Source organism: Bubalus kerabau, chromosome 11, assembly GCF_029407905.1.
Source record: "Bubalus kerabau isolate K-KA32 ecotype Philippines breed swamp buffalo chromosome 11, PCC_UOA_SB_1v2, whole genome shotgun sequence".
NCBI lineage: Eukaryota > Metazoa > Chordata > Mammalia > Artiodactyla > Bovidae > Bubalus > Bubalus kerabau.
In genome coordinates this window covers 32,263,100-32,285,993 of record NC_073634.1, presented here as the reverse complement: position 1 = coordinate 32,285,993, position 22,894 = coordinate 32,263,100, and the positions used below count along the sequence as shown (strand labels likewise).

The 22,894-nt window shown below is 54.4% G+C and overlaps 1 protein-coding gene across 2 annotated transcripts in view; it reads right to left on the bottom strand.

Moving 5' to 3' along the window:
* Window positions 1-22,894, bottom strand: part of TTC7A (tetratricopeptide repeat domain 7A) — a 122,285-nt gene that overhangs the window by 10,735 nt on the left and 88,656 nt on the right. For both annotated transcript variants that reach the window (XM_055540014.1, XM_055540013.1), the window contains exons 16-19: window positions 16,764-16,880; window positions 13,365-13,462; window positions 9,476-9,610; window positions 2,500-2,702 (exon numbers count right to left, since the gene is read on the bottom strand). In XM_055540014.1, coding sequence (XP_055395989.1) covers window positions 2,500-2,702; window positions 9,476-9,610; window positions 13,365-13,462; window positions 16,764-16,880 — 553 coding nt within the window. The remainder of the gene's footprint in view (window positions 1-2,499; window positions 2,703-9,475; window positions 9,611-13,364; window positions 13,463-16,763; window positions 16,881-22,894) is intronic.

Genomic DNA, 22,894 nt, shown 5'->3' with positions numbered 1-22,894 from the left:
TTCCTAAATCACTCAGGTGAATTAGGGCCAGAGCTAGGATTAGATCCCAGATGTTCCGAGTCTCAGGACAGGACAAGGACGACACTGAGATCAGGGAATGCTGGAGACCAATACACCAAAGCGTTCATGTGTCTTTAGGAAAAGAGTGCTTGGTAAATCTTCCCCAGGCTTGAAATTTGCTATTCTTTATGCATATGTGTGGGATGCTGGCAGGAACACAGCGTGTGGAAAGGGGACAGGCTGCCTACGCTGCAGCCGACGCCCCTCTGGTTGCCTGTAACTTCACAGTGGGCAGTCCCTTCTCAGATTGCATCAAATCAGCAAGGCACCCCGGGAGGAGAAAAGGGGCCATTCAGAAACATCTGTAGGGAGCCACTCTGGACAGCTACTTGGTTACCATGGAAACCCACCCTTGGAAACTGCCTCAATTTCAGGAAAATAGCTACAAACAATAATAAGCATAAATGAAAAATGGTACACTGCTGCTTCAAAATTGTACTTGTTACTGGATTTGGCTGGGTTTTCCAGGAGGGCTGAGACAGTAGGCTTGTATCTGTGACCGTAGGGGCAGGCAGCTGTCTGCCTGGCTGCAGGCCGAATGACAGCGCCCGCATCCTCTGGCTCCTTAATCAAGTTTCTGGATGTGACCTTGGGGGAGGCATCTATCAGAGAAGCTAATGTCTGAAGTGCAGGGGGAAGGACAATGTGCTTTGCAAGAAACAAACATTTGCTGAGCAGACTGGAAGGCAATACAGCGCCAGGTGGAGGGAACCTGGACCAGGCTGAGATGTTGCTACACGGGCCTGAGCTAGGAATCAAGAGATCAGGCTGAGATGGGAATCCCTGCTTTCAAGGACTCTTGGGGTTAGCAAGGAACTTATAAAGATGACCTGGTCCAGCTCCTCCTCCATGGGATATTTACATTCTCTGGGCAGCATCCTCACCAGATGATTCACGAGTCTGTCCTTGGACTATGCCAAGAGTTAAGCCATTCTACTCAGGAAAAAAGCAGACCCCTTGTGGCAGTGATAACCCTTCAGCCATCTGGACCCATTCCCCTGGGGCTACCGTGTTGTCCATGGGGCAGACATCAGTGACACCCTCACGGCTGTGCTCCGCAGAGAGTTCTTAAAGCAGGGCACCTAGGTGGAACCCAGACCCCGAATGTGCTGTAACTATGGGCTCCTAAATTATACTTCAGAAATCACTGTACATGCAGGCCTGTCCACTTTTAGGTCATTACATTTATCCTGATACCTGCTCTTTGAAAGCAGGTAAGGATGGCAAGGAAAGAGTCCTCCCTAGGTTCTACTCGACCACCTGTCGGAGACATTCCCTGGACCAGAGAGTCCCCACTGCACAGGTAAGTAAAACTGGGGTCCTGAGAAGGGGCTTTGCCAACAAAGGTCATCTAGTCAAAACTATGGTTTTTCCAGTAGTCGTGTATGGATGTGAGAGTTGGACTATAAAGAAAGCTGAGCGCCAAAGAATTGATGCTTTTGAACTGTGGTGTTAGAGAAGACTCTTGAAAGTCTTTTGGACTGCAAGGAGATCAAATCAGTCAATCCTAAAGGAAATCAGTCCTGAATATTCATTGGAAGGACTGATGCTGAAGCCAAAACTCCAATACTTTGGTCACCTGATGCAAAGAACTGACTCATTGGGAAAGACCCTGATGCTGGGAAACATTGAAGGTGGGAGGAGAAGGGGACGATAGAGGATGAGATGGTTGGATGGCATCACTGACTCGATGGACATGAGTTTGAGCAAGCTCCGGGAACTGGTGAAGGACAGGGAAACCTGTTGTGCTGCAGTCCATGGGGTTGCAAAGAGTCGGACACGACTGAGTGACTGAATTGAACTGAGAAGGGGCTGACTTGCCCTTGACCACCCAGGAAAAGAACAGCAAAGCCAAGGCAAAAAAACCAACCTCCTACTCCCAACTGCCGAGCCTTCCCACAGGAGAGTCACTGAACCCCAGACACCCACACCCTGGCCTCCATGTCCTAAGGTTAGGGGCCGTTGGCCCCTCTTAGCACCCCGAGGCCATTCTGCACGTGTGCCTGAGTCAGGCCTGACACAACAGTCCACCCCAAGACGCTGCCTGAATCCTACAAGGAGGCACGGAGCTCCTCTCAAATGGGGGAGGCAGCCCCGTGATCAGGCAGGGCCTGGGGATGAAAAAAAAAAGCATTTTGGTATCTGTCTAGAATCTGCAGGGCAGGGACCTGATGAGTACCTACAGTGCAAACCCTTGGGGCTAGATGGCCTTACAGAAACACACCAAGAGGAAGTCACAAAGAATCAGCCAACCCTCCCAGATTTTTTCATCCACTCAGGCAGGGGATTGCAAGGGAGTGGCCTGCCGTATGGTCTCTATTCTCCCAACAGGGCAAGGGGGAAGCCATCTCCCACAGATACCAGGGCAGTGCAGGCAGGGGAGGGGGTGAGGAAGGGAGGGGGCTCTGAGGTCATCTGAGGGGTGCGGGGCTGACTCACCAGGCTGTGCATGATGCGCACGCCGTCGGGGTTCACCGTGAGCGCCTCCTTGTACAGCTGCTTGGCCTCCTCCAAACTGCCCTTCATCTCCGCCAGCCGGCCCCGCATATAGAGCACTGAATGCGAGGTGGGAAAGAGGCCCGCTGCCTCCTGGATGCAGAAGCCTGCTTCCTTGAGGTGCTGCTGCTCCATGAACAGCTCGGCTGTGAAACCAGAAGGGCAGGTGAGGCGGCGAGAGAAGTCAGAGGCTGTGGCCCCCTCCCACATCTCACCGTCCGCCCCCCGAGTTCAGGAGCCGGGCTTGGGTGATGGCACCAGCCCCCTGAGACAGCACAGGATGGGCTCACTCTGGGGCACGGCCGTAGCACCAGGCAGCGGTTGCTGAGTGCTCACCCTGCCGCAGGCTCATGCCATGTGCTGCACGGAGACCAACTCTGCCGACACACCCGAAACCCTACAGAACCATCACTTCTGTAACCCACTTTGGGGAGGAGGAAACGGGCACAGAGAGGCTGAGGAACTCTCCTAAGGCCACAGGGAGAGAGCCTGATGGAGCCAGGTTCACACTGGGCTGTCTGACATCAGAGCCTGGCAGTGGGGGCATGAGTGGGGTCCCCTGCAGCTAAGTCATTGCTCAGGTCCTGTTCATCACTTGTTCATCTGTTCCCCATGTGTCTGGGGACAGGGTGGGGGGCAGATGAGGTGGCTCCCCAGGGATGCCAACCGACTGAAGAGCTAACTCGACCTGCATCATCAGGACGAGGAGAGCCACATGCTGCTGCCAAAGATGGGACTGGAAGGAAGTCCCGAGGGTGCCTGCGAAGGGGCAGGGCTGGGGCTCACACCGAGAAGCTAGAAAGCCACCAGTACATACTGAGAGTTGACTGTGGACCCTGGGCCAGGCAAGCATCTTCTCATAGGTCTGGGAGGGAGGCAGGTTCTCTCCCGCGCCCCAGGCTGATAGAGGGAGGACCTCTCCCCAGCCCCTTGGTAGAAGGTGCAGCTCCTGGCCTCCCTCCAGATTCAGGACTTTCCATCCCACAGAAGAATGACGTCTTTCAGCCTACTGGCAGAGAAGATCTCCCCACAACCAGTGTGCCTTCTGGCTCCAGATCAGTAGAAAACGGGGCAGTTTCTCCAACCCTGGCCCAACCCACACAAACGCACATTTCAAACCCTCACTGTGCAGGCACACACCCACCGCAGGTGCTTTTAGAAACGCAGTGCCCTGGAGTTGCCTTGCAGCCCACTCAGCCCGCCTCCCACGGCAGCCTGGGCTCGGGTGCCCCCCTCGGGGGCTATTGCCCCACACAGATGGGAGGGAACACAGAAGGGCAAGCAGAGCCTGGCTGGTGACTCTACCAAGAGCAATTCCCAGCAACGGCCGAGAGCTGAGGTCACACTGGTTCAGATGAGGTCTGGAGGTCGGGGGTGGATAACAGACCTTCCAAAGGAAGCTACCAGAAAGAGGTGGAAAACCCAGGCCCAGGCAGCCCACCTTCTTTTTCTAACAAGAAGCAGGAGGAGGCCTAATAATGGCCTTGACTGCACACAGCACCGGGGGCACCCAGCGTGAATGCAGCCTAAGATCCGCTGGATAATCAAAGCAGCTTGAACACTGCAGAAGGCTTTCTGAGCGGGGTACTCTTTTCCTTTACTGGAGATGAGAATGTGGGAGAATCAGAGAATTAACTCAGAGGAGCCAGGCTGGCATGATAAGGTGAGAGAACAGCACAGGCTCCCGTCCTCAGAGACGGCCTGAACCGGAGCTGCTGCCTTGGCTCTCCATCGGCTGCCTTCATACCTGCGTCCAGCATCAGGCTGCTGAGGACCGACCATGTGCCTGGCCCTCCCACGAGAAGGAGAAAGAGAGGTGGGGGAAGGGGAGCAGCTGAGCCACCAAACCACTGGAGTGACCAGGGCAGTGGAGTGACAAGTGCCATGGCTGAGTGTTTGGGGCACTCAGATGGGGTCGGGCCAGCTGGGCTGCTTTGATCAGGGGAGTCTTCCTGGGGGAGGTGGCATCTGAGCTGGGGCCTGAAGGCACAGGGGCACTTGGCCTGGCAGAGAGGAGAAGGGAGGCTGCGCGGGCTGGGTCTGGAGGGCTGGGCAGGTTTTTCTGGGGCCACAGGGGAAAAGGAAGGGAGGAAATGTGAGCGGTGGGGGTGGGGAGGCCTGTCCTGCACCAGCCCCTGGGCTGCTCCGTGCACTGCCAGGAGCTGAGCTCAGAGGAGATCTGGGCTCTCTCCTCCCCTGGACCTTGCCCCAGCAGCCCTCCTTGGGCCTGGCCCACCTGCCTGCCTGGTCCTGGCCCGGCTCATTAAGCTGTTTACATCTTGCTGCCCTGACTCCTGAGCCTCGTCTCTGAAGGCTGGCCCCGTCCCTCCCCTGGGATGTCTTCACAGTGCCTGCACATCAACAGATTTCAATTACGAGGATCCCCAGCCCCCTCCTTCCTCGGGGCCCTGGGCTTCGTCCCAGCCACACAACAGAGGACATGCCCTGAAAAATAGGTAGGGCTGCTCTGCTCCGATGGACTTCATCACCAGTCAGGCAGGAGACCGGATGCCACAGGACAGAGCCACAGGCGAGGGCCAGACGGTCCCTGGCAGGCCCACTGCCCTGCACACAGACCCTCAGGTTGGAGGGCCGCAAATGTACCCCTTTTGTCTAGCCTCAGCCTCCCTGGGCAGCTGTTTTACCAAACATGGTGCTCCCCAGCCAGCCAGCCTCGGCTGCAGAAGGAGCCCTATGGCACAGTGCCCGCCCACTGCCCAATCCTCTACCTCCCAGCCTGGTGACCAGGGCCCTAGGGTGTCCACAACCAGCCCAGTCTCCCCTGGCCAGGGCTGGATAAGCACCCACTACCACTGGATTTTCCTTGGATTCTCATAGTTGAGGTCATCCCTCCAGCACGGTCCTCGCAGCCCCCTCAGTGTCAGAGGCTCCTCTCTGATCCCCCTGGTCCCTTCTCTCTCCCCCTCCCTCCTGGTCTCCACTTCTCTTGCTTCCTCTCTTCGTACCCCAGCCCTGACCTCCTCTCCTGTCTGTGTGTTTCGGCTTTTCTTCTTCTTCCCTCCATCTCTCCCCACCCGCACCCCCCTCTGTGCTTTCTCTCAGCAGGCTCCAAATGGAAAACATCTGTTCCCTGGAGCTTTACAACAGTCCCTTTTATTATTTTTTTCTGAGGCATCCTGATCTAACCCTGCACCCAGAGCTGGCTCCAGTCTCCCAGTCGTTCCTGCCAGTTCCAAGCCCTCTGTGCTGGGAGGAGGGCTTTCCTCCGCTGGTCCTGAGGAGCAGGGTGAAAGAGGGCCCAGAGGGCCCAGGGCCAGGCCTGAGGCCTTGGAGGCACCTCCCCGGGTGAGACGGCTTCCTAGAGGCCCCCCAGCCTGGAAACTCCAGAAAGGAAGGGGGGCCACCCGGGCTAAAAGGGCAGAGCCCTTCCAGGGCAGGAGATAACGTTAGACCCTAAAAAGAATCCACCTTGAGCTCCAAGTGCGGGGGGGCGGTGTCTCCAAAAGTTATCCCTTAAAGGAAATAAGCATTTCCCTATATGGGTGCCCAGAATAAAGGAGAAGGAAGGGTCGGGGAGGGCAGGGGAGGAGAGAGAGTGAGAGTAACAGAGAATCCAAAGGTCTGAAGGGACTTTTTGGGTTAGCCTGGGACCCAGGGGTGCATGACGCATTGACTCAGGCTACATGGCGTCAGGGCCCTGTGGGCCTGGGTGCCCGACTTCCTGTCCTGGGAGCTCTCCTCACGAACTCAGGAGGGGGGGTTGACTGACAGAGAGGAGGGAAGAAGGACAAGCAGGAGCACAGGAAGAGAGGATGCAGGAAGTGGGCATATAAGGCCAGAGGGAGAAGGGAGACTGGAGGGAGAGAAGGGAAGAAATGAGGAGGAAACGGAAACACGAGAGTCGGGGGAGCCTGTTGGACCAAGGGTCAGACGCAGCTTCTGTCCCAACTGTAAACACTGCCCTATGGCCCCACCCAGGTCCCCGGTCTGCCTGGCCAACAGCGGGGGCAGCGTCCACTTTCGAGGCCATCTAAAGAGCCAGGGCACCAGTGCCCAGATGGTGTGGATCTGCCATCTGGAAGCTGAGACTCAGGCCAATTTTCCCCCGACACAGGGAACGCCCACAGCTGCCTGCGAGCCCTTGGACCCCCAGGGCAAGGGGACTCTCCCTGCACCCACAGCCCTCTCTAGCATGCTCTTAGCTCTCAGAGACGTGAGCTGCAGAGAGAGGAAGGTGGGTCTTCCTGCCCTTTTGGAAGGCACCTCCCGACACTCAGGATCCTGGAGCATCTATGGGGCTGGGTGATTCCCCCATTTTCACACAAATCCACTGCCAAAGAGGAGACATTTTTGAAACTCATCTCTCAGGCAGAAACCCTCCGTGAGGCTTCTCACTTCAGACTGGAATGGGAAGGAGTCTTGAAGAGGTTGGGGGGGGTGGGGGGGGGTGGGGCAGGAGGACAGTTGGGAGATGAGGGATGCATTTCCCAACCTAAGTGCGGGTTAATGATGGAGCTTACTGCCAAGACAGACTGGGATGCAATTAATCTTGAACCAAACTGGGAGATTAGCTCATTCCAAAATGATAAAGGGGGACAGTCTTCTCTTCCTGGAAATCTGGTGCAGCTGGAGGAATCGTGAGGCTGGGTGGGTAGGGGTGGGCACGGGGGCTGCTGCTGACAATACGTGTAGCTCGGGTCAGGTGGGGTGAGGAGGCGTAGGGCCATCTGCTCCTGGCAGTCCTTCTTCAAGGGGTGCTCAGCACATGCTTGCTGGTGATGATGATGGCCAAGGGAGGAGGGGGCTCATGCAGTGAGGATTCTCCAGAATCCTCCCACGCTCAGAATGGAAGACCTAGGCTACCTTCTTGCTTCCCTTTTTGCCTGTGGCAGCTACCCACCAGTCTCTCCTCCTTTCTTCTATAATGACAGATCCCCTGATTTTTGATGGGGCACATGTATACCCAGAATACTCTGGCACCTCCCAGAGTCCTTTGCAGGTAGATGTGGTCATGTGACTAAGTTCTGGCCAGTGGATCATGAGGGGAAGTGATGTATGCAAATTCTAGGACATGTCCTTCCAGGGACGGGATGTCCCCTTCTCCCACCCTTCCTAGTTATGCCTTGGAATGTCAATGGGGTGGAGAGCCACCTTGGATCACAAGGACAAGAGTGACACCGTAGTAAAAGCAAAGCCAACAAAATGGAAGGAATCCGGGTCCCCGGACCAGGAGAGCAAGGCTGTCATCCTAGTCAAGGCTGCCATCTCTGAATTGTTACAGAAGCAAAGAGAAGTGTAGACCTTATAGAAGCCACCGCTATTCTGCATGGGTCACACACCCCAAGCTTGTCTCCTAATGCCACACAGCCCAACCCTCACCTTGCACCACAATTCAAACACTTGGACTTTGTTCTCAGAGTTCTCCATGGGCCAAATGTCTAAGATAATTCCAGAGAAGAAAAGCTAATGTGCAAATTATTGAAGGATGTTGGCTTATATCAAAATTCCCATGTCTAATTATAGGCTTCAGGAAGGCCTTTAACCTTACTTGGAGTTACCAGAACATGCTACCACCCTAGCAGAAAGCATTTCTCAGAGATGCAAGCAGCCTTGTAAAATGCAGAAAGGTTTGTTATCTGCTAAGATGAGTCAACAAGACAGACCGTTAACACAAAAGGCCTTGGGAGTTCCAAAGCAGGCAGCATGCACCTCCCAAATGTGACCTCTCATCAATGCACTGCCAATATATTCCTTGAAGCTGGGGAAACCCCCGGGGAGGGTGAAGCTTTCTGCCCCAGGCCCCTGTGGTGGTGGGGCCCCAGTATGCCCATCAGGAGCTGTTAGAGCTCCACGTCTTAGAAGATGGCAGGGCATCTTTGCCTCAGAGGAAGCCTAGCTTGTTATCCCTCTGGATTTTTCAAAGTTCTTCCTACTTCAGATGCAACAAGTGACACTGGAGCACAGCCCCCGCATCCCTCGCATCCCAAGGGAGCCTGATGTGCTAACTGGGGCAGTATCTGCATTATTAACATGCTTCCCGGTCTAGTCTTTTTATGAATCCTTGTCCAATTTTTTCCCCCAGATTTAGATCCTGTGGAGGGGAGTGGGGGCGTCCTGCATACTAATGTGTCCATATGTGGAAGCTACCAGTGGGGAACTGTAGATCCTCAATCAACAAGCACATTCTAACTCTGACTTGCAGAATCTGCAGGTGCCAGGAAGGGAGTGTCTCCTTTGTCTCTTCTCTCTCTCCTCGGGGGTTATCGACACTGCCCAGGGTCGGGGGTGTGGGGAGGCAGGGCCGGGGGAGGGGCGGCAGGAGGGTAATCAGTAGCAGGTGAGGCGCTTCATGCCTGGGTCAAGGGGTCATGTTGGATTCCACTCACCCTATCACCTTCCTTCTCCTTTTGCTGCTGCTGCCACCATTTTCTCTCATTCAGGCACACCCTGCCTTGGTTCTCATTTCATTCTAATCCCCCTCTCACACCCACTCCAGTATTCTTGCCTGGAGAATCCTATGGACAGAGGAGCCTGGCGGGCTACAGCTCATAGGGTTGCAAATTAAACTTTGCCGAGCACCTACTATGTATGTGCTAACTGCTTGACACACGCTAGCTCATTTCAGATCAGGGCAGTAAATGAGCTGTGGGACTCTGAACCTCCTGCCTCCTCAACACTAACAGACCCTCCAACTCCGGGGTGGCAACGGTGCCCACTAGCTATCAAGAGAGATCCTTACCTGAATGGTGATCCTTGAGTTCCCAGCCCTCTACTTTCAAAGAACTCCGCCACCAGGTCTTGCTTTCTTGGGGCCAGCACACCTCACTTCTGCTCTAGCTCTCCCAAGAGTTCTTGGGGGTTTGAGTCCTAACGGGTTTTCTTCAAGACACAGCTTTCCCACCTGGGCTGCCAGGGCAGACCCGCAGGAGCCAGAGGGGGCCCGGGTGGGAGCACTCACCAGCCTGGAGCCAGATCTGTTCCAGCGTGGTCCACAGCTGCATGGGGCCCTGCTTCAGGACCGAGCTGGGCATGGTCAGCTCTGACATGGCCTCCTCCAGCCGCGAGGCAGCAATGGATGATGCCCGCCGAGAGCCTGTAGAGCAACACAGGAAAGGCTGAGCTGCAGGCCTGGTGGCAGTGGCTGCATAGCCCTGCAGGAGCGGCACGGCACGCTGAGTCACAGCAGGGTGGGTGCCCTCACCCATGCATGAGAGAGGAGGTGGGCTACTGAGGGGCAATGAGGCAGTAAGCCCACCTCTAGGAGTCAATCCCTAAAGAAGAACACCGTGAATGTCGGCAATGGTGGGCATTCTACCACTGCCCAGGACACTGAAGACAGAAACGATCTCAATGTCCACTAGTGGGGACTGATTAAAAATAAGTGAGAGCATAATCATACTGGACAATGCAGTCATTAAAATAGCAATGCATAACTATGGGTACTGATGCAGAAAGATGGTGACGTTATGCAGTTTGGTAAAGAAATAGAGGAAAACAACAGAATGCGAAAGACTAGAGATCTCTTCAAGAAAATCAGAGATATCAAGGGAACATTTCATGCAAAGATGGGCTCGATAAAGGACAGAAATGGTATGGACCTAACAGAAGACGACGATATTAAGAAGAGGTGGCAAGAATACACAGAAGAACTGTACAAAAAAGATCTTCACAACCCAGATAATCACAATGGTGTGATCACTCACCTAGAGCCAGACATCCTGGAATGTGAAGTCAAGCGGGCCTTAGAAAGCATCACTACAAACAAAGCTAGTGGAGGTGATGAAATTCCAGTGGAGCTATTTCAAATCCTGGAAGATGGTGCTGTGAAAGTGCTGCACTCAATATGCCAGCAAATCTGGAAAACTCAGCAGTGGCCACAGGACTGGAAAAGGTCAGTGCACTCCAATCCCAAAGAAAGGCAATGCCAAAGAATGCTCAAACTACCGCACAATTGCACTCATCTCACATGCTAGTAAAGTAATGCTCAAAATTCTCCAAGCCAGGTTTCAGCAGTACATGAACCGTGAACTTCCAGATGGTTTTAGAAAAGGCAGAGGAACCAGAGATCAAATTGCCAACATCCACTGGATCATGGAAAAAGCAAGCGAGTTCCAGAAAAACATCTATTTCTGCTTTATTGACTATGCCAAAGCCTTTGACTGTGTGGATCACTACAATCTGTGGAAAATTCTGAAAGAGATGGGAATACCAGAACACCTGACCTGCCTCTTGAGGAATTTGCATGCAGGTCAGGAAGCAACAGTTAGAACTGGACATGGAACAACAGACTGGTTCCAAATAGGAAAAGGAGTATGTCAAGGCTGTATATTGTCACCCTGCTTATTTAACTTATATGCAGAGTACATCATGAGAAAGGCTGGGCTGGAAGAAGCACAAGCTGGAATCAAGATTGCCGGGAGAAATATCAATAACCTCAGGTATGCAGATGACACCACCCTTATGGCAGAAAGTGAAGAGGAACTAAAAAGCCTCTTGATGAAAGTGAAAGTGGAGAGTGAAAAAGTTGGCTTAAAGCTCAACATTCAGAAAACGAAGATCATGGCATCCGGTCCCATCACTTCATGGGAAATAGATGGGGAAACAGTGGGAACAGTGTCAGACTTTATTTTTTGGGGCTCCAAGATCACTGCAGATGGTGATTGCAGCCATGAAATTAAAAGACACTTACTCCTTGGAAGGAAAGTTATGACCAACCTAGATAGCATATTCCAAAGCAGAGACATTACTTTGCCAACAAAGGTCCGTCTAGTCAAGGCTATGGTTTTTCCAGTGGTCATGTATGGATGTGAAAGTTGGACTGTGAAGAAAGCTGAGCGCCGAAGAATTGATGCTTTTGAACTGTGGTGTTGGAGAAGACTCTTGAGAGTCCCCTGGACTGCAAGGAGATCCAACCAGTCCATCCTAAAGGAGATCAGTCCTAGGTATTCTTTGGAAGGACTGATGCTGAAGCTGAAACGCCAATACTTTGGCCACCTCATGCAAAGAGTTGACTCATTGGAAAAGACTCTGATGCTGGGAGGGATTTGGGGGCAGGAGGAGAAGGGGATGACAGAGGATGAGATGGCTGGATGGCATCATGGACTCGATGGACGTGAGTTTGAGTGAACTCTGGGAGTTGGTGATGGACAGGGAGGCCTGGCATGCTGTGATTCATGGGGTCGCAAAGAGTCGGACACGACTGAGCAACTGAAGTGAAGTGAACTGAACTGAACTGAAAAAAGCAGCAGACTGCAAAAGAGAGCACAGTTTTATGAGAAACAAAATACAGGAATGTTTCCGAAAGTCTGAAAGGCCACTTATTAAGGTTTGAGTGGTGAAATGATGGATGACTTTTCCTTTCTCCCTTTCATATTTTTACTTTCTGTTTTCACAAGCGCCTATTATTTCTTTATAGAGAAGTACCCTGGAGGAGGGCATGGCAACCCACTCCACTATGCTTGCCTGGAGAATCCCATGGACAGAGGAGCTTGGTGGGATACTGTCCATAGGGTCGCAAAGAGTCGGACACAACTGAAGCAACTTAGCACGCACGCATGGTGGAATGATGGATGAATTTTCCTTTCTCCTTTTTATATTTTCACTTTCTTTCACAAGTGCCTATTATTTCTTTATAGAAAAGTCCCATTGGAGGTTGGGCTGTGAAGGATTCTTGGGTAGCAGCTTGGGCCAGACCGTGTGCAGTCCTGAGTAACACTGGGTCCCTGTTCAGGATATACAAGCTGTTGACATTTACAGTTTACGAGACGGTGAAATGAAAGCTCTTTTTTTTTCTCTCTCTCAGAGGTAGTAAAGGCTCCAATAAACTCAGGAGACCTTGGGGCAAAACCACAGATGACTTCAGTTTATAAGGCGAGTGTTCATAGAGTCCTAATAACTTTGTCCAGAGTTCTCCCCTCTCTAATTGCAAAGGCGCTACACTCCCTGGCACTGTTGCCTCCTTGGAGTCAGCAGCTCTACGTCCAGCCCATCACTCCTCAGCTCAAATCAGGTGCTGGGTGTGGCTTCGGGAATCAGCTTCATCTCTTGACAACAGAGGCGCAAGTTGGTTCCCAGCCACAGAAGTGGAAAAGATGAGCAATGACACCAAATACAACTCCCTCACACGTTCATTCCCGTGACTAATTTTGCTTGTGGTTTTGAGGAAGGTATTCGCTTTAATCAGGTCCTGGGTTAAAATATGTTAAGTTTGCAGATTCTAAACTGGTTTGAATTTCACAAGCCATGGATGTCAGGATGAATTTTTCCAGGAAACTATAGTCAGATTTAGGCTGAAACAGAAGCTCAGCCCTTCCTTTCTACTTGACTTGATCTGTTGAAGACATTATCACGGCAGACCTTGGCCTTGAGCTTTTTTTAAAAAAAAAATTTATTTCTTTGGCCTTGCAGGATCTTCATTGTGGGAAGTCTTAGTTGCGGCATGTGAGATCTAATTCCCTGACTAGGGATTGAACCCAGGCCCCCTGCATCGGGAGCATGGAGCTTAGTCATTGGACCACCAGGGAAGTCCCCTTGGCCTTCAGCTTCAGCCTAAGGGGAGACGGTCTCTGTGCTCCACACAGTCATCTCTCCACCCCAGTCTTCCCCACTCCCACACAGAGGATGGGGTCTCTCTCTTACCTATACAATCTGCCTACTTCCTGCCCCTGGGCCAGCAGCTGTCTTGACACTCTGGGCCCTAAAGAGGCCCGAGGGCAGTTCCTTAGCACAGGAGCTTGGGCAGCAGCCAGCCAGAGGCAGGATGGATTCCACCAGGCCCGGCAAATGCTCAGGCTGGGACAGGGAGCTGTGGGCTCATGTGGACAGCTGCCCACGGGGCACGTTCTTACCAGAGTCTGCATCATGGGCATCAGGCAGAGTCAAATGCATGCCACTCTGTTTCTTCAGTGTGAGGCCCTCGCCAAGGCTGCCATCCTTTTCCAGGCCCCTGGAAGGCAAGGGAGGGCCAGGCCCCAGTGAGGTGGAGGGCTGGCAGGGAGAATGAGGGGAGCCTTATGCCAGGTAGGCTCTGGGGCTGAGAGTTCAGACCTGAGAACGGAGCTAAAGATCACTGGGAAGGATGGAGATGAGCAGCAAGCCAGATAACAGCTCAGGCTCAGGATTCTAGAATCTAGTTCATCCCAGAGCTGAAGTACATGGTATTTCTCCTGATCGCCTCCTGCCCGCTCCCTTCCTCGTCCACAGGTTGTGCGCCTGCAAGGCCATCAGCCTCCTCACTAGTCCCTACCGGGACCACATTTTGTTTCTAGAGCTACATGCTTACTCATGCTGTTGCCACCAAGGCCATTCCTGCGGTTCTTGAGATCCACCCAACCCCCACCGCCTTTAGAACCCAGCCCAAGGTCCCCGCCTCCCTCTAGAGGCTTTGAGCTGCTCATCTGCTCTCTGTCACCGTGGATCCCAGTGTGCATGTGTGTGCGTGCGCGCGCGCACACACACACACACACACACACGCTGAGGATGAGAAACCCTCCCGTCCATCTAATCCCTCTTCTACCTTTTGTGTCCTCTCAGCGTCCAGCAGAGAGCCAGGTACAGAGCAGGTGCCGTGAACTGGCTTCCATGGAAAGCCTGGTTTTTGCGGACCAGCCCGCCCCCTCAGCCCGCCCTCTAGGCACGGAAGGCCCAGAAGCCACTCCCTGCCTCAGTGTCCCTTACCCTGGACTGCCAGAGTGGCCCTGGAGGAGCCGGAGGGGGCCCTTCGGTGGCAGATAAACAGTGTGGCCATCTTATCACACCTCCCCCAGTTCCCCAGGTCCCTGCAGCTCCCACACAGCTAGGGAGGCTCCTCTTTTCTAAAGAGTGGGGTGCGGGGGAGCCGCCAGCTTGGAAAGGTTATACCCATCTTCGGGCGCACACAGCCCCTGACAGCACCCTGTGACCTTAACCTGCTGACTGCGGAGTCTCAGAGGACTGAGGCCGAAAGGGCAGTTGAGGAGGAAGCAGGCCCAGAGGCCTCCTCCCTTCAGAGTGGACCCACAAAGAACACCAGGGCATCCTTCCGTCTTAATGCCGGTTCACACTGAGCTCGGGCCTCTGGGTGCACAGCCATCCTTGTGGGCGTTAGAGGGAACCATCCACAAAAGCACAGTGGGAAAGGGCCGGCTCCCACCCTGCATGCCCACCTCTCCTTCTCGGGGAGGCACAGATGCTCCTGCTCATGAAAGAGTGTGAAAGAGCCAGGGACCCTGGGGGAAAGCTGGGGGCTGCCCCTCCTTAGCTGTGTGACCCTTGCCAAAGCTACTTAACCTTTCTAGATCTTACTTCTCTTTTCTTGAAATGGTTATTGTGTGGAGTTAATGAGCATGAGAATGTCAACATCACAAGGAGGATGAAATGAGGATGTGGACTGGGGCCCCTCCCACAGTGGCCTAGAGTAAATGCACAGACACAGCCGCTGCTCCCAAGGGGGCTCTTCTAGGGGCTCCAGAAACGGCTCAACTCGGGGACATCCTGCCACCTGGTCCTAGGCCCCTACCCTGAAGAACCCAACACCTGGACAAGAGGAGACAGTCCACGCTAAGCATTTAACAAAGACCCAGATGGAGAGTGTTGCACTGGGGCACCAGAGGCCAGGCACAGGGGGCTCCCCAAGGGGCCGTGTGGGCCGGGCCAGGCAGAGCAGAGGAAGACAGCCAAGGTGCAGAATGGGAGGTGGGGCTGGCAGGGCGGGGTGGCCCAGACCTTCAGGCTGTGGATTCTGGCCTTGATCCTGGACTGCCCCAGTCCAGATGTGACAAGTTTTTGCTCTGTGGCTTCAGGTTCAGAAAGAACACTCCTTATCCTTGGGAAAGCCAGGAGGGGACTGGATTTTACTCTCTGCTTCCAACAGTTTGCCTCCAACTAGCTGGCCAGGCTGAGCCCTGCTCTACCCTGAGTGGGTGGGGGTGTCCCCCAGAAGTGAGGGTGAAGGTGGTGGCTTGAAAAGACCCCAAGGCAAGCCTGACAGCTCCACAGCTCTGCTGCTCCTGGAGGGGAGCCACAGGTTAAGCCCTACACGTGGAGACAAGGCTGCAGCTCAGAGGGGCCCCACCGTGATCGCCTAGATGAGCAGGCAGCCAGCCATCCGGCTGAGAGGCGCGCTCTGCCAGCTCTGGAGCAATTCTTCTCTGCAAGTGGAGCCAGGCCACGCACCTGCCTGCCTGTCACAGCTGGTGAGTGGCAGGACAAGGGACATCCAAAGGCGGGCCCCCCACACACCAGAGTCTGGCCCTCACTCCACAGCACCCAGCTTCCAGGTGGTTCCCCATTTCCTTTCTGAAAAGTCCCTCACTCCAGAGCTGCCTGCTGGCAGCTTCCACCCACCACCCTGCTCTGCCCTGGAATCTTCCAGGCCCAAAGCCTACAAAGAGAGGGCTGACCCTACCCTGCCCAAGGATTTTATTCGGTCAGATTATCCTGGGGCCTCCTCTGTAAATTCCAACTTTAGAGACATTGTTTTGGGGATTATAAGAGGTTGCTAGGCTCCCAGAGTCCCAGTGAAAGGACAAGTGCCCACCAGAGTGGGGTCCCCTGAGGCGGGAGGGAGATGACACAGCCAGACAAGGGAGTGGAGCAGAAACGAAGCCCATTTCTGCTTTGGGCTGCACAAGCTGAGCCTGGGTGTCTTGGCAGGTTTCAGCAAAGACGTTCTGCAGATTCAGCCTGGACAACGGTGCCCTGCTCTGGTCAAGGAGAATCTCAGAGCTGGGGACTGGAGCAGGAGATGGGATGTGTGGAGATGGTAGGTGAGTGGGGACCCTTCAGGAACTCAGCTTCCTCCTCCTCCTCTCCCAGCTTCCAGATGGAACCAGGAAAGAAGTGACAAGCTCCACAGGCTGGGGTTCAGGAGACTCAGGTTTAAGCCCAACCACTACCACTCATAGGAGAGTGGCTCTGATACATTATATAAGGTCTCTGGGTCTCAGGTTAAGAACCCTGGGGTGAGGATAAACTATGACAGTGGATAAGATAAAACCAGCTGATGGGGGAGGTGCTTAATAATGATTTCTCTTCCTTCTTATCCCCCTGAACTTTCCTAAAGAGCCTTTTTCTGTCCTTCACAGAGGATTGTCAAAAGATTAAAATTAGGGCAGGCCATAAAAAGCCCCAGGAGCAGTAAGTCCCATGCCCTCATTCAAACATCCTCACCACCCTCTCACCCATCAGGCATCATGGCCACTCAGCTGTAGACTGTTGCTCTGGCGACCACCACCTCCCAACTCCGTCTGGAGGGACCCGCCACTCACCCTAGCTGGGAGAAGCTGTACAGAGTCTGCCACAGCTGCAGCATCTGTCTACAGGTCACTAGGGCTTCCTCTGGGCCTTTCAGGACCTGCTCCAGCTTCACCTTGGTGAACATCAGGCTGTGGGAGGAAGAAGAGCAGTGAGAACACCTGAGGGGCCCCCTTCCCCTGGCTTTCCTCCCAGGGTGGAACCCCAGGGGATTCTGCCCCACCGGAGCGGCCCCATCAGCCCACCTCCCCAGCACTCAGGAGGCAGAGTGCCCACACGCACGGCGGTGGCCATATCCCTGGATCACGTGCTCTCTCTCTGCCTAGCTCCCCATCCTCTCTGCCAAAGCACAGAGCACTCCTCTGCGTTCGTCAGCATCCCTGTGGCTCTTGCTTATCCCGATCATGTACCATCCTGCCCACCTCTCAAGCACTGTCTGTCGTGGTAGCGGTCTCCCTCCACACCCTCAGCTCTGCAGCATCCCCCTCACCGAACACATGGCTATCTTTTTACTTACACGCTTTCCAGGCCTTATATCAGAGACAGACCCAGAAGGAAACTGACTCAAGGAACGAGGCTAAGCAAGGAACGGGTGAAAAGGTCACAAAAGGGCAGGGTTCTGCTTTCCCTCCTCACCAGCATGCAACAGGTGCTTGAATGCAAACTGTATCCTGACCCCTGAACACCTGAGGATGATCAGGTTTTCCTTAATCTTCACTGAATAGCCCAACATTGCCAGTTCTCCTCATATATTCAATAAGATGAAAGTGACATGAAGTCTTATTCAGTCACCGTTTAGGAACAACAGAATCTCTTTCAACCCCCTCCCCCAAACCTGAAGTCCTCTAGGGTAAGAACAGTGGGAACAGTGGGGATGTGACCCTGAGAGAGGCTGGAAAGAGAAGGAAAGGGCTGGTCCCACCAGAAGGCAGGTCCACAGCAGGGGTGGACAGCTGCCCCGCTCTGCCCAAGACAACAGTACAGACCATCAGAGCGCTGGTCAGCAGGACCACCCTTTAGTTGTTGGGGAGTCCAGGGTCCTGATGAGGGCCAAGGCAGTGGCTATTTACCAACATGTATGGAAATACTGCAGTCTTTTCACCACGGGTACTGCCAGCTACACTGATGCACACCAGCTGCCTGGCAGCCTGTGGAGAACTTGGCTGAGCCACTGAGGCCCAAACAAGGCTGTGACTCCTGGTTCTCCTCAGGTGGTAAGCGATGAGCCTCCTTCATTCACGACACTGCTGCTGCTGCTGCTGCTAAGTCGCTTCAGGCGTGTCCGACTCTGCAACCCCAGAGACGGCAGCCCACCAGGCTCCCCCGTCCCTGGGATTCTCCAGGCAAGAACACTGGAGTGGGTTGCCATTTCCTTCTCCAATGCATGAAAGTGAAAAGTGAAAGTGAAGTCGCTCAGTCGTGTCCGACTCCTAGCGACGCCATGGACTGCAGCCCACCAGGCTCCTCCGTCCATGGGATGTGCCAGGCAAGAGTACTGGAGTGGGGTGCCATTGCCTTCTCCGATTCACGACACTGCTTCTGGACAAATCCGTGGTCTCAGTACCCTGGTGGTAGGTGCTGGGGACGCTGGTCCTGCCATCACCAGTCCCTTTTTCCAGATTCTTGAAAGGTCCAACACTCCACAAGTATTAGGAGCCTCTGCTTTAGGAACATGAAGACACAATTTTGGCCTTCCAGGTTACGATTAGTGCTAAAAATGACAAACTGCTCACAGACTCCAGGGCTGGTGTTCTGGGTCAGACTCAGAACAAGGAAAAGCACAGATCAAGGGGGTCTTTCTGGGGCTGGTGTTTGATGAAAATGTGGGGTAGGATGTGGCTGAGAATTGGGGGAAGGAGGGGGACTGTGGTGGGCTATGGCTAGAACAGGTGTTGGTGCAAGTGAAATCTCTCCATGGGGAGGGATACCCAGAACAGCAGAGTCCCCATGGCAGGGTGACTGGGAGCTGGTTCCCTGGACAGTCCCTTGGGCAGACCAGTCCTGAAGTACTCCTCTGCTCCCACATCTCCCCAGACTGGCCTTCTCTGCAGCATGCCCCTCCCCACCAGGGCCCGTCCCCCTCCTGCTCGCTGGCTGTGTCCCTGAGAGCCGGCAGGGGTCCGTGGGGTGGATCCAGCCACACCACGTGCCCAGAACAGAAGTGGCCGAAAGCTGAGCTGGTGTTACAGTGACTTCTACCAACACAGGCTCTTCTCCTCACGGCTGCTGACATTCCATTAGCATGAGCGACCCAGGGTGGAATTTCTCAACCCAACCACATCCTTTCTGGGCTGGGGCAAGCGCTCTGACAGCCCTCCTCTGGCTGGATCCCTCAGTCCCAGATCCCTGGAGGCCCCGGTTAGCTCCCGAGATTTCCCTGGTCTCACAGTGCAGCACCACCAGGACCATCCTCCTTGACAAGAAGCCCTGCGCCGACCGTGACATCAATCAGAACACCTCTGTGTGCCACCTTCCATCCCGTGACCCTGGGGACCCGTATGGTGCTCACAGGGTATTAGAGGCACCCTGGACCACAGGGCAGGCTCCCCGGCTCATCCATGCTTTGTTTCACGCCATCGCCCCTGCTAGGGCTCCCCTTCCCCTGACACGTGGCCAGCTCCTAACCAGGTGTCACCCTCTGACCTTCTGTGTGTCCCCATGGGGGCCTCACACCCAGGGGTTTTTACTATGTCGTGGGCACATGGGCATCCACACACAGTGGGCACCGCCGAATGCTCTCCACCTGGTAACAGGGATCAGCAAACCACCCCATTCCTTGTCGCTCTTCTAGGACAACCAACTACTGGTCCTGCTGGAGAAAGGGCTCTCCCCCTCCCATCTGCCAGGATGCGTGGCCCAGTTCTTCAAGCAACGGTACGAGGAGGCCGGCAGGGCCTAGCGCGCCACTATGGATGGTGGGGCCACAGCCTCATCAGGACTCTATGCTTCCTGGGTGGAGCCGTGGGGAGGCTGCTGGCAGTGGGGGCTGGGAAGAGAGGGGGAAGCGCTGGCTCCCCACTCCCTTCAACCAGCCCAGTCCCTGGCATACCTGTTTTATACACTGAATGAGTCTAACATGTCATCCGAAGAAACGATTCTGAGACTTAAAAAAAAAAACAAACACATTTTAATCCAAAGTTCTAGTCCTCCTCCAAGAAGTGTGATCACCCCTGCCCTTCTCTGCTTAGGACAACCTTCAGTTAGCATTTAAATCACTCTCTCTCATTTATACCTGTGTGTGTGTGTGTGTGTGTGTATACACGTTTTCTGTTTTTCCACATAGGCTTATGCTTTTAACAGTGAAGAAACACTCACATCAAGCATTTACAAACTCAGATGCTCTAGAGAACACTCGGCAGCCAGCCCTACATAGAGATGGTTAAACTACCATCTATCTTGCCCTGGGTCTTGCTGTGCATCCCCACCTGGGTGACAAGTGCCCGCAGGGCAAGACCCTGCCTCCCTCCACGTCAGCATCCTCCTCGCTTCCCTGGTGCCTGGCACAGAGCTGAGCACACGGTGTCCATTCAGCTTAATACTATGAGGATGTGTGTGTGTGTGTTGTTACAATCCTCCAGCCACATTCTGGTCTCGTGGTCCACGGTAAATCGGAGTCAACTTCTGAAGGCACCACTTCCCGCTGCTGGCTCCCAGCTGGGAGGCAGGTGGGGAATCTGCTCGCGGATGCCTCAGAACTGCAGCGAGGGCTGGACTCATGCAGCCAACAGGCAGAGTGCCAGCCGATTCCATTTTAAGCTGTCCAGAAGCAAAATGTCCCAGGGCCTGGGGAGGAATGGGGAGCTCGGGACGTGACACAAAGGCATCTGGCTCCATGTGACTCCATCTGGCTCTTCATCCCAGAGAAGGGTCCCGCAGGCAGAGCCAAAAGTACAACAGAGGGGAGTCTCCAAGGCAGGAAGGCTGGGATACTGGAGTCCAGCAGCCCTCCAATGCCCTGACACGAGCCATTCCGGGGGAATGGCCCCGCTGCTGTCCTGACCCTGCCCTGTGATGTCACTCAGTGCACAGACACCGGCCCAGGAGTGAGAAACCCGAGCCAAAGTCCCAGCTTTGCACTGCCACCCAGCTGGCATGTCACAGGTTCCAAACCTGTGACATAGGAGTGAAGTCTCTTGTCCCGTCTGCCCCAGAGACTCCTGCAGGATGAACTGTGATGACCCAGAGCAGCAGCTGAGAAGCCCACAGCTGCACTAAGTCCTCAAGCACAGGCCTGCCCGAGGCTCTGGGAAGGGATTCCTTTATACTTGCAGGTCTGAAAGGCCCCAAATATCAGCGTTCAGGCCAGGTGCCTTTGAAGGCTCTCAGAAAGCCCCAGACCTTCACGGCTTGTTCAGCAAGGCACGGGGGATGAAAGATGGGCATAAGAAAGGAAACGGATGAGAAGGGATGGACAGAGCCACACCAATCCAGGCAGAGCGAAACCACCTCGGCTGTGACCCCCACTGCAAGCCCTTTCCTGTTTTTTAAGATGTAGAATAAACAGTGAGGTCTTTTAAGGCCGAATGCCTTTGCCAGGCCGCCAAGGCATCTGAAGGCAGATGTGAAAGTGAGTGTGCTCTCTGGGGAAGGCGAAGGAGCAAGGGGCACTGTAGATGCCACCGCAGGGGTGAAGCTGCCAGGGCCTCAGGAGAGTTCCAGGTGCTTGTACTCTGCACAGCCCAAAGGCTGAGGCATGAGTGTCCTGTTCCTAGCCGGGAGACCAGCACAGCTGCGGCCCACCCTCTAAGCACTCACATCCTTCCTGACAACCACCAGGATTGTGGCGGTCCCTGCTGGCCCCCTTCTGGGTCACCTGCACAGGTCAGCACCTGGGGTCAAAGACAGGTACTCATCGGACCTAAACAGAGCCAGTCCCTGTTGAACCATGACCAGTCTCAGCCCTGCAGAGTCAGTCTGTCTGCATCTAGGCCAGCCCTCCTCCAGTGGGGGAAGACAGAGACCAGTGAGGTCAGCGTCTCTGGGTGTGGCCATAGGTCACGGCCTTTGTAAGTCTTTCTGGTCGCTCTGGCCAGGGGCTGATGATGGAGGTTCCCGGGGGAAAGCATGGGTGGGCCTAGCACCGCCTCTCTTCCCAGGCCCTCTGCCTGGCCTGCACTCCTGGGCCAGGATCAGCCTTCTTAATTATTTGTCAAGAGGATCAAGACTTGGAGCTATTCCCACCTGAGGCCAAGACAAATCATTTCTTTCCACTGCTATGAAGAACTATCTTAGGGTGGTCCTCCTCAGAACTGGGTGAGCATGAGCCTTTCCAAAAACTTTTCTTAGAAACAAAACATTATTTTGTAAATGGGGGATATTTTTGTGACAATGGCTCTGGCTAAGCCAACAAGCACTGTCCTGGGGTCAGAGTTCATCCTGGCCATCCCCCTCACCCAGGGTCTCAGGCATCTTCCTCTGTGCTCCCTCCCTGCTGCTCACCCCAGCGCCCCACCCGCAGTGGCAGAGTGGACGCTGGCAGAACTGAGCTGGCTGCGGGGAAGGACATGGGCTGTGTGGGCAGCAAGCACAAAAGGTCCACATTTTTACTTTCATGTTCCTTGAAAGAACTTCCCTGTAAAATATACTCAGCGTATGCAGTAAGAAAGACTTGGACATGGTAATTGCTGTGTACCTGAGGGAGCCGCCTCTGGCCCCTGCCTTACTGCCCAGCACACAGGAGGACGTCGTACTGAAGCGTGGCCTCTGGCCTCAGACGACGTGGGTCCACTGCCAGGCCCTGCTGCTTCCGAGCAGGTGCCTTGGCCTCTCTGAGCTTCACCGGCTGTTGGTAAAGCAAGGGCAGTAACAGCACCATCACAGAGGGCTGCTGGCAGGACTACAGGCAACAGAAACCGTGAAGGCAGCCGGCCCTGCTGCATGGCTACTCCTCAAGAAAGGTCAGCCGCCATCCTGAGACCCCTCCATCATTACTGGTCTTTCCTACCAGGCTCCGTGCTCCAGCAGGGACCACATCTTCCTCATCTTTATATGCCCAGTGCCTCACCTGACGTCACTCAACAAATCATCGTTGGATAACAGAAGAAAGTTGAGTGACAAGGACTCACTGAGGCCTGGAAGGCTGTAGGGTCCCCGGGACCAAGAACCAAGGAAGCCAAGCTGCAGAGCACCCTGTGGAAACTCTCCC